Consider the following 11,092-nt stretch of genomic DNA (forward strand, 5'->3'; position numbering starts at 1 on the left):
GAGATAAATAAATAAATAAGGGGGGGACAGAAAGGAAGCTCAGTCTGTTGTAAAAGTGTTTGTTTACTCATCACGAGGTTAGGCTACTTCCTGTTTATAGATAATAAACCACGCCCCAGTACGTTTTATATATAAATCGTATCGTGTTTCTTTTTATATTTTTGATTTAAAATTAACTCTGATCTGTGATTTAATAAAATAAAATCTAAATGTTTTTAAAATATAGAAACAATATAGAAAATCTAGTTTTTTGTAATTTAACAAATGCACAATTTATTACAGTAAATACTTCATATTAAATATTAGCAATAAATTGTCTTTTTTTAAGAAATAGGTTTAAACGCTGATCACGTTCAATTTTATTTGTCTCAGTCTCATATTATTTTTTATCAACATAAAAAATAATATGAGACCAAAACAGACAGAAGCAAAAGCTTAGATGTCGAAATATGTAAAGATTTACATCAATATAAATTATAAAAATAAATGTATGTAAATATATATGTTAATAACAAGGTCAGTTTAAGAGAAAGATTTGACTCGACAAAAAGATTTTATTTTGTGCTGCAAAACTTTATTTCAACAAATCCTCCTTTGAAGACAAAAACAAAAAAACTCTTCAACAAGTTTGATGAAACCTGAAGAGACTTGAAGCATATTAAACACAAAAGGCCGAAATAAATGGAAAACACGATAATCCCGAACCTTTATTACATCCAGCTGTAACTCGAATAGTAACTAAGAGTAACTAAGTAACGTTCACGGTGGATTAGATTAAATGTCGGCGGAGACGGTGAGAAAAACAAGCGTCCCTCTTTCCTCCCTGTGGTGGAGGATTATTTAGTTTCTTATTTATGTGATGAGATGCACCTCTGAAGTCTGTCGTGTGTGTGTGTGCGTGTGCGTGTGCGTGTGCGTGTGAGGTCAATAAAAACGTTTAATTATGGTTTTGACTGCGTCACCTTTGCTTTTCAAAATAAGAGATGAACTAACGTGTGTTCTGTGTCGTGTGTATATGACACGCACGCACACGCACACATTTAGGAGGCTATACTGTCTGGAAGCAGCAGCTTCGTTCTGTGGTTAGAAGAGGAAGAATAATCTCAATTATTTGAGATTATTCTTCCTCTTCAGCGATCAGACCCCCCCCCCCCCCCCCGGGTCTGATCGCTGCATATAACGTGCCATTTAGATTTTTGGCTGCTGCGGACCGGGAGTCAATAATCTCACACGTGACTCCAACCCCGCGCGCGCTCCATCTATAATAATCTAGCAATAAATGATCACGTGCTCAGCGATTAGACCGGATTATAGGGGCGTGAAGCGCCACGAATCCGGGATGGATGACGCGCCTTCCTCCGGCGTCCTGCTGCTGCTGCTCGGCCACGCCCCTTCTTTATTCTATCATTTCGAATAAAGTATAATTTAATTAATCCAACCCCCTTCCTCTCCAGCAGCAGCGTTTACTTGCTGTTTATTCCCCTGCATATGGTCGTCCTAAGGTCACCTGACCCCTGGCCCCCTCGCCATTGGCTGCTTTGTGGTTTTGGACATGCAGGATTTGACGCGTGTCCATCCGGATGGAAGCATCAGCTCGAATCTAAACACACTCGATGTTGGCTTTAGATGAAAAGCCTGTTCTGAAAGTCACTTTGGATGAAAGCTGCAGCGAAATGGCTCCAGTCTCAGTTCACGGGCTCTATTTAGGCTCTATTTAGGCTCTATTTAATGACGCGGCGGCTCCGCGCCTGCTTTGGGCTAAACGTTTGGGCCGCGTTGCTCTCCGGGACGGAAATGGAAGGTGAACGCGTCTCGACGCACCGCGCGGCCCCGGACCCCCCCCCCCCCCCTTCAGGCCCGCGGTGTGAAAAGGTGCATCCCTTTGTCGGGCCCCAGAAGGTGAACTTTCACCCCGACCTCCAAAAGGACCTTCTCTGTCCTCTAGCCGTTGCCCATTTCCCCTCCAGCCCGCCATCCATCCGCGCGCCCCTCCGCGCGGCTGCGCGCGGGGCGGATCGATAGGGCAGCATCTGCTCCTGCAGCCTGCGGTCCCACACCGCGCACGAAAGCCCGAACTGCTCATCTCTGAAAATTAAACTGACAGACAGAGAGGATTAGTCTGCGCGCCTCTCTCTGAGGCGCGTGAACGCGCGCGCGCACAGGCCCGGCCGTGAACTATATACGTCTTCTCCTATATGCGCACAAATGCACGTATAACGCAGGTCTGCTCGGGCGCGCACTCACGCACAAATCACTGAAAAGTCACTCAGGACGCACGCGCGCCGCGCACGCCGGACCAGAGTGCGCGTTCGGCGCTGCAGCAGCAGGTGGAGGGTCTTCAGGAAACAGAAGAGCGCGTTGATCTCTGAGGGACTGAAGTGGGAGCGAGCTGAGAGCCGATGAAGAGCTCTGATGAAGAGCTCCGACGAAGAGCTCCGACGAAGAGCTCCGACGAAGAGCTCCGATGAAGAGCTCCGATGAAGAGCTCCGATGAAGAGCTCCGATGAAGAGCTCCGATGAAGAGATCGGATGAAGAGCTCCGATGAAGAGCTCCGATGAAGGGCTCCGACGAAGAGCTCCGATGAAGAGCTCCGATGAAGAGCTCTGATGAAGAGCTCCGATGAAGAGCTCCGATGAAGAGCTCCGATGAAGGGCTCCGATGAAGAGCTCCGATGAAGAGCTCAGCGTCACGTGACAGCATTTATTCCAATACAAGAGGCGTCAAATTTCATTTTCATTCATTTCATGAATGTAAAAGTCATCAGGATGTTTCCTGGCGTTAGAAATGGGGAATAGATCAGTATAAATATATAATCGATCAGTTAGTGTCGATCGGCCTGATTGAATATTCTTTTTGTCCCGCACCGGTGGGCGGAATAGAAACTAAAACTAAAATCAGAATGACGACAGAAACCTCCGGGGGGGGGGGGGTCATCATTTCTTACGTAAAGAGCTGCAGCCTGAAACCATTGATCACATGCAATAAACAGCCGCGCGCGCGCGCGGGATTCACAAGTTGTTCACGCATTTCGGCTGAACCTGTGGGGTTATAAGAGAGGGAGCATCTCCACCTCCGCACCTCCCCCCCCGCCCCCCCCCCCCCGGAGAGAAAGGGTTAATTGGAGTAGGAATTTCATCGCACATCTGTCAGATTTTTAAGGCCGTGACGCACTGAAAGCAGAGAGGAGGAGGAGGAGGAGGAAGAGTTGGTGCTGAGATCGATGAAGTGGCAGGCAGAGGGAGGAGGAGGAGGAGGAGGAGGAGATCTGCTAGTGAGGAGCAAAAAAAGAAAAAACCTGGAGCGGAAAACAAAGAGCGGAGCGGCGGAGGCGCGGCGGAACCGCGGATGGCTTTGGGTGCGTTCTCTCTGAATGTGGCACCCCGGGGGGGGCGCAGCGCACCGATTGCGTGAATCTGCAGGGCTGCTCGGCGACACAATTGGAGACATGCACAGGATGGACAGCGGCCGCGGACGCGCGCTCAGAAGCGGATCATAAAGGTAGGATTCCGGCGCGCACGAAATGCGCGTGTTGATTTCTCTTTTCTTTTCTTTTACGCGTCGATACGATTCATTGCGCGCGATGTAAATACGCAAACGCACATTTACCGGTAATTCTCGCGCGCGTCTTCTGTATTCACGACTTTGCGTAAGAAGGTAAAATGATGACGAGACGCGGTGGACGCGGGGACAGACGGCGCGTCCTGTCCCCCTGTCCTTCCTGTCCTCCGGACGGTGAGACCCGAACGGAATGAAAGGCTTCGGCTATTCGGGAATGACCGTCTGTTCGGCGACTAAAGTTGCATCCAGCGCGTAACACCCCGTCTCGTCTCACGCAGGCACAAAAGCGCGGATCAGCACCGAGGAGGCTCCGGATGTGGTCTCGGACTCGCTTCCTGGGAGTTTGAAGTACTTAACGCTATCAGATAATTAATTAGACGCCCCCCAAGCCTGGAAATCAATCCATTCACAAATCAATAAATCCATCGGCCTGTGAGGAGAGACCGAAGATGGACGGCAGCCTGGAGGACATGTCCCTCCACGGCCACTCCGACCTGGGCCACCAGGACGGCCGGGCCATGCTGCACTCGCGGGACCTTTCGGCTGCCTTCCCCCGGCCCTCCCTGGGGGGCCCCTCCATGTCTCTAGAGCCGGAGCCCCGCCCGCTGGGCTTCGACCACTCCATGTCCGCGCTGGGCTACAGCGGCGACTCCCCGTCCGGCTCCAGCAGCACCTACACCACCCTGACCCCCCTGACCCCCCTGCAGCCCTTTGACGATAAGTTCCACCACCACCACCACCACCACCCCCCCTGCCTGCCCGTCAGCAACGTCATCGGCAGCTTCACCCTCATGCGGGACGACCGGCCGCACCTCAGCTCCAACTTCTACAACCCCTACGGCAAGGACCTGGCCATGTCCCAAAGCCTGCCCCCCCCCTCCGCCGGGCACGGCTACGGCGGCCTGGGCAGCGGTCCGAACGCCAACGGCGGCCAGATGCTCCACGGGGGCTACGACGTCCACGGGGGCAGCCTCTTCTGCAGGACGTCGGACTTCGCCCGCGAGATGTCGCCGCCCGGGCTGGGCGGGGGCGACGTGGGGGTGTCCATGGGGCACCAGCTGAACAAGATGGAGGCCCACCAGCACCCCGGCCATCACCCCCACCTCTACAGCCAGCACTACCAGCCCCACCATCACCCGAGCCAGCAGGCCTCCAAGATGGGGGAGCACCTGCACTCCTCCTCCTCCTCGCCTTCCTCCTCCTCCTCCTCCTCCTCCTCGCCCGGAGACGGCAAGCTGCCGGGCGGCGGCGGCGGCGGTGGCGGGGAGGAGATCAACACCAGGGACGTGGCCCAGAGGATCATCACCGAGCTGAAGCGCTACAGCATCCCGCAGGCCATCTTCGCCGAGCGGGTTCTGTGCCGCTCGCAGGGAACGCTGTCCGACCTCCTGAGGAACCCGAAGCCGTGGGGCAAGCTCAAGTCCGGCCGCGAGACCTTCAAGAGGATGTCCCGCTGGCTGCAGGAACCCGAGTTCCAAAGGATGGCCTCGCTCCGGCTGGAGGGTAGGAGCACGCACGCGCACGCACGCACGCACACGTACACGCACGCACGCACGCGCACGCACACGTACACGCACACGCACACGCACACATTCCTGCCGTCCAGCCATCAGTATTCCGCTCAGGCCGGGGAGCCTCCTGATGTTCCCCGCGTCTCGCCTCCACCGCCGGCGCCTCTTTTGTCTCGCCGGCCCGGCGAGGAACGCTTTGAGGCGGCGCTCCTTTGTTTTACGTTATTGATCAGTACAGTAGCCAAAATGAGAAGAAGAAGAGACGTTTGCTCTGCTCTGGAACGAAGCACGAAGAGCAACGCGAGCGGCCGTCGGCCATTTAATGGCGTCTGAGAACACGAAATAATTTGTGCAGAAGTGCCGTTCCGGAGCGATTGATTAATCCGAGCGGTGATTTATCGCCGATGCAAATGAGAGTTGTGCTGTCGCCGGGCGTCGTCGGGCGATTACGGCGAGGCTAAATGCAAACGCTCCGCGAGGCGGGGAAAAAAAGAACAAACTGGGAGGTGAAAATTAGCGACATTTTAAAATCAATTCAGGAAGCAACGATTCCGAACGCTTCTTTGTCTCGCCTGGAATTAAAGACAACTAATTTGAAGAAATCCCTTCGGTCTCAGAATTATTTTATCCCCCCCCCCCACCCCCCTATATTTTATATTTTTATTTCCACTTATTTTTTATTTCATTTTACAGGAATATTAAATCCGATTCTGCTGTAATTTTATTTATTTTAGGCCTCAGCATCCAGAATGGAAAGATATTTACGTGTGTGTGTGTGTGTGAGGGTGTGCACGTGTATGTGCACGTGCGTGCCAACCCTCCCCGCTGATCACTGCGCTTCGCTCCCCGTCAGCACCTGGACTGATTAAAGCTAACAACACAATAGAGTTCATCGGTAATGATTGTGCACTCTTGCAATCCTTTCACACTTATTGATCTTTGATTGTTCAGCTCTGGGAGCACATGCGTGCCCCCCCCCCCCCCCCTCCCAATCCGTTCAGGAGAACATCCCAGCCGTCCCGGCCGGACCTCTTATCTGGAGGCGAGCGGCCCGTGGGTTTTGTTCTGTGATTTGGGCGGATCCAATCCGGCGGCGTGTGAACGCTCTGTATGCAAACGCCTCTTCCTGTGGCGACGAAGGCTAATCTCCCTCCTCTTCCTCCTGATGAAGCTGGCCTTTGTCCGTTTGATCGGACTCCTCGTCGCCGATCGCTCTTTATTTCCAGCACCGTCGTTGCATCATCCTCACAAACAAGCGGGCTTTTAACGAGTCGGTTCTGCTCGGCCGATCAATCGGGCTCATAAAATATTTAATGTCACGACCAGAGCGGCGTGCTAATGTTTGACAACGCCCCCCCCCTCTGAAATGGCATATTTAGTTATTGGCAAAGCCACGGTTTGGACAGCTCGGCACTTTTCTGCCTAACCTACTTTCTGAAGGGGGCTGTTGCCCCCCCCGGTCAAGCCCCTTTTGTTTAATTACAAGCCTGTATTGATTTCCATGGGAACGAGCAGCACGCCTCGCCCACACACACCTCGGCCGCATCGGAAAATCGAGACGGGAATTAAAATGCAGTCGCCCTGTCCTCCCCCAGTCTGAAGACGACCCCGGCGGACGCAGCGGCGCCGCTGATCGCTGCCATTTTGTCTGGCAGAAGAATCGTCTTTCTGCGGAGACGTTGCTCCGAACCCGGAGGAGCCGATTCCTGGGATTTATCCGGAGCGTTTACGGACATCTCCAGCCCAACCGCGGCCTGCGGAGGAGGCAATCAGGATTTAGTCGGAGGAGAAGGCACTTAAAGTCAAGGGGGGGGTCAGAGACTATAACTTTAAAGATGGCCGAAGCCCTTGACGAAAGGTCTAAATGAATAAGAAAGGTCAATGTGGTTTATGCGCCGGCTCCACCCCCCACAGTAATGAAAGCCACAAACGGGCCGGCGTCTCGATGCGTCCGGTCCGCACGCGGCGAGCGAGGCCCAAAGGTCAAAGCCGAATACATTTGCATATCAGAATTGCAAGCAGGCCCGACGAGGCCGGAGCGGCGCAGGACCCAACAACCAGGGTTGTTTTTGTTTTTTATCTGGTTCTTGCAGCCCCCCCCCCCCCCCCCCACACACACACACACACTCCGGCGCGGCGCTGAAGGGGTTAACCAGCCTCTGTGGGTCGAGGAGTCTGAGCTGCACAGATTTAATCAATAATTTCTATCAGCCCCTGGCCCAAGAAATCAGCAGGGGGTGGGCTGTGGGGCGGGGAGGGGAGGGGGGGGCAGGCTGAGACGCCGGGGGGTAGGGAAAGGGCTTTCGATCACGTTTCAACAACACGAGACCGGGGGGGGGGGCATACATCGTGATTAGGGGCTGTTCCCACGATCATAAGAAGCCTATAGGGGAATATTTATGTCTGCAGGAGTGCCCCCCCCCCGCTGCCGGGGATTTACAGCATGCTAATCGTGAGCCTTTTACACATGATTACAGCATCAGGAAGCATTTACTTAATGGCCGGCGTTATGATCGTCAGCGAGGAAGGAGGAGGAGGAGGAGGAGGAGCAAGGCAGGACACCCCGACTCCTCCAGCGAGCCATAAATCCCCACTAGCAGCAAGCTAGCTGGCGCTATCATGTCTTTCCTTTCATTAGTACGGGAGCTGAGAGTGCACCGCCGTACACCCCCCCGACCCCCCGCAACCCCCAGAAATATTGACGACGGCAACGCCCGTGAAAAATGTAGCATTCTGGGAAAAAAAGAAAAGCAGATTCCTCTGGCGGTGATATCGACACGCCGCCGACATCTCGGCCCGCTTAAATTTTAATGAGACGCGGCTCGATAATCCTCACAAACGCAAACGAGCGGCCGCCGCCGAGAGGCTAACGGCGAGAAGCTAACGGCCACCTGTAATCTGGAGTCGTTATCCGCCCGACGACGACCGCGGAGGACAGCCAATCAGATCGATTCACGGACCTTTGACTTCCGGAAACGTCAGAGCGATCAAAGCCTCCGTCGCGATGGCGCCCATCTGGAAAAGGCGGGAGTTTCTCCAGCGCGTCGTCAATGAGAGAAACTTGTGAGTTTGATGAGTCGTACGGGAAACATCTGGAGACGCTCCTTCCATGGGACGGCGTGAGCCAATCAGCGGCGCTCGCCAGCGCCAGAGTCACGCATTCCCTTTGCTTTCCATTTCCTGATTTGGAATTCAATCTCTATCTTCAGCAAACAATCGTTCTTGAATGAGACAAATATTACATTTCCCTCGACAGTAAATCGTTTAAATATTTAAAATGCAGAGTTTCTTTTATCTTTAGGCTGTTAAAAGCGTCTGAAGCAGCAGCTCTGACATCCCGATTTAACGGCATGCTAAATAAAGACTAGCTTGAATGCACCACCGGCTCCAGGCCCGCGCCGGCGCCGGTCCGCGGCGCCTCCTCCGGCCCGTGCATGCTCGTTTGTGCGTGCGTGCCCTGTTGTGTTGCGTTCGATGCTTACACTTAGAAACGCATTTGATGCCATCAGCAAAACAGCCGCTCAGCCGCACGCGCTGATTGAAACGCCTCGGAAGCGTGCATTTAGGTAATTGCTCGACTCGCCGAAAATATGTTTCAGCCCACTTAAGGCTTCTAAACACGCCGGGCGATGCCGAGTCGGCGCCTTTCACTCACCGCTGACGTAAGCCGCCTTTAATAGAAAATAAATGAGTTCCCGCTAAAGTGATTATTACTCACTCGCCGCCGCCACATGTAAACGACTTTCATGAGAAACTAATGATGTCCGACTAAGAGAAAGGGTAGAGATGAAGCGGAAGGGATGTGGTCGTGTGGCGTTTCCTGTGAGCATCACGGCGTGCTGGAGGTGAAGGGTTCAGCGATGGATGTGCCGCCTGAATTCAAAACGCTCGCCAGCCCACACAGGCACCGGCCGCTCCTCCTCCTCGCCCAGCGAAAACTCTATTCCGATTTTCGCAGGGTAATTTTTTTTTTTTTTCCTTTTAAATTTCAGACTTTTCACGATGAAATATTGATTATACAATCGGGCTGGATGCCGCCGTTGCCGTGGCGTTTAACCCGGACCCGGAGCTTTTATTTAGCGGTTGGCGTGAGCGAGACTGGCGTTAAAAAAAAAACAGAGTAGCCGGCAGACTTCCTCACCTCTCCCCACCACTTAAAAAGTTTGAATGCGGCCGGCTTTGACACCGAGCTAATTTAGCAAGAAATAATGGCTGTTTTTACCCCCCCGTTGTGAAAAGCACGTCCTCGGTTCTCAAGGAAAACGCAGCCTGACTGCAAAGTGGCAGCTTGGACTATCGGCTTCATTGAGGCGGCGTGAAGGAATCGAGCTAATGTGTGTTGCTAATCCGACGCAGCTGAATGCATATCAGACATGAAGGAATTCTAGCTGCCATTAGTGAAGCAGGAGGCGGAGATGAGATGCTAAACGTTAGCTTCGCTGCGCCACATACATGAACACGTGTTGCATTTGAGACTTACTCAGAAATGACGGCTTTTTTGGCCGTTTGAATGTTCAGAATGTCCAAGAAATGCGTGCCGGCATGGATGTGGTCATCTGTTCCATCCCAGCAGCCGACAGAAACCCGCCGGCAACAAGCTGCGACAGCGTGAACATTGTGATTCCTTCACCGCACAACGAGACAAGCTGCTGATTCAGCTCTTCTAACTAATCAAAGTTGCTTAGCAAATGTGTTCTACTTCAGTGAATCCACTCCTCGTTAGCCCGCTGCTCCGCTAGCTAGCTCGCTAGCGAACCCGCTTGCCCGCTCCTTTGTTTAACTTCCCTTTTATCCCGTTGCAGCCTGCAAGCGGAAGGAGCAGGAGCAGAGCAAGCTGGAGCGCAACCAGGGCCCGAAGCGCACCAGGCTGGTGTTCACGGACCTGCAGCGCCGCACGCTCCTGGCCATCTTCAGGGAGAACCACCGCCCGACCAAAGAGCTGCAGGTCACCATCTCGCAGCAACTGGGCCTGGAGCTCTCCACCGTCAGCAACTTCTTCATGAACGCCCGCCGACGCAACGTCAACAAGTGGGCCGACGAGGGCCGCCCGTCCTCCACGGGTTCCTCGGGCTCCAACGTTTCCTCCTCCGCAGTGTCCTGCGCCACGGCATGACGGGCCGGCGAGGAGGCGCAGCAGGGAGGGAGCAAGGGGGCACACGGACTGGTCTAGGCAGGGACCGGCCGAGATCGTTGTCCTCCTCGTTATCGGAAGGAGCGATGGAGCCAGCCGTAATCGATGATTTTATCAAGCATTGTTTTTCCCCAAACCAAAGTCGGTAACCTCCTCGAAATAGAAGGAGGCGACACCCAGCGATACGACGGCGGGACGCGAGGTCCCGCTTGCACAGGCAAGGGTGCAAAGATGATACGACTCGAAGACGAGTCGCGCCGCCTCCTCGACGCCCTCTCATTGCATTAGTTTGATTTTCTAGTTTAGAGATTTTGAAGGTACTACAAATCAGGAGAAAGCATATTTTGTGTCACCCTCAGATCTACCGTCATCCCTCCAAACGCGAAGAATCAAGAGGTGCCGTTTACGCACACCTGGGGCGCTCCATCGGGTAACTTCTTAATCAAGTGTTCGCCGTCATCCAAAGACGTCGAATGACGAATGAATCAAGGAGAAAGAGGAAGTGTTTTTTTTTCCTAGTTCCTTTTTTCCATACAAAGAACCTAATTTCTCTTTCTTAGCACGTGTTTCCATGGTGATAGATCCAAGGACTGCAAGGCGTCAGAGCCTGGAGTTATGCTAAGGGCTCGTTAGCGTCCGCGACTCCTGTCGGTCAATCATTTACCCTCAACGGGAGCCCCTTCCTGTACTTTGCCAAGATGTCGCCGCCTTGAATGAATCAGAGTTTTCAAGGGGGGGACCGCCGCGCATCCCGCCGTACGTATAAGTCAGTAAACACAAACAGGAAGCAGAAACACTCGCCGTGCATCTGCATAGCTTTAAGGCTCTCGCCGAGCTTCCCGGCGAAAGCTCTGCAGCCATTTTCTGACTCAAATTCACGGCAACATAAGA

At 53.3% G+C, this 11,092-nt stretch overlaps 1 protein-coding gene across 1 annotated transcript; it reads left to right on the forward strand.

Moving 5' to 3' along the window:
- Nucleotides 1–4,008: 4,008 nt before the first annotated feature.
- Nucleotides 4,009–10,183, forward strand: onecutl (one cut domain, family member, like). The gene is made up of 2 exons (XM_068760453.1): nucleotides 4,009–5,062; nucleotides 9,873–10,183. The coding sequence occupies exons 1-2, from the start codon at nucleotides 4,009–4,011 to the stop codon at nucleotides 10,181–10,183; spliced, it is 1,365 nt and encodes a 454-aa protein (XP_068616554.1).
- Nucleotides 10,184–11,092: the final 909 nt, after the last annotated feature.

Source organism: Brachionichthys hirsutus, chromosome 3 (assembly GCF_040956055.1).
Source record: "Brachionichthys hirsutus isolate HB-005 chromosome 3, CSIRO-AGI_Bhir_v1, whole genome shotgun sequence".
NCBI classification, from domain to species: domain Eukaryota; kingdom Metazoa; phylum Chordata; class Actinopteri; order Lophiiformes; family Brachionichthyidae; genus Brachionichthys; species Brachionichthys hirsutus.

Excerpts from the sequence above, each read along its gene's own strand:
- onecutl (XM_068760453.1), top strand. The coding sequence starts at position 4,009 with ATGGACGGCAGCCTGGAGGACATGTCCCTCCACGGCCACTCCGACCTG. Across the intron at positions 5,063-9,872 it reads GGCCTCGCTCCGGCTGGAGG|CCTGCAAGCGGAAGGAGCAG; the intron begins GTAGGAGCACGC and ends ATCCCGTTGCAG.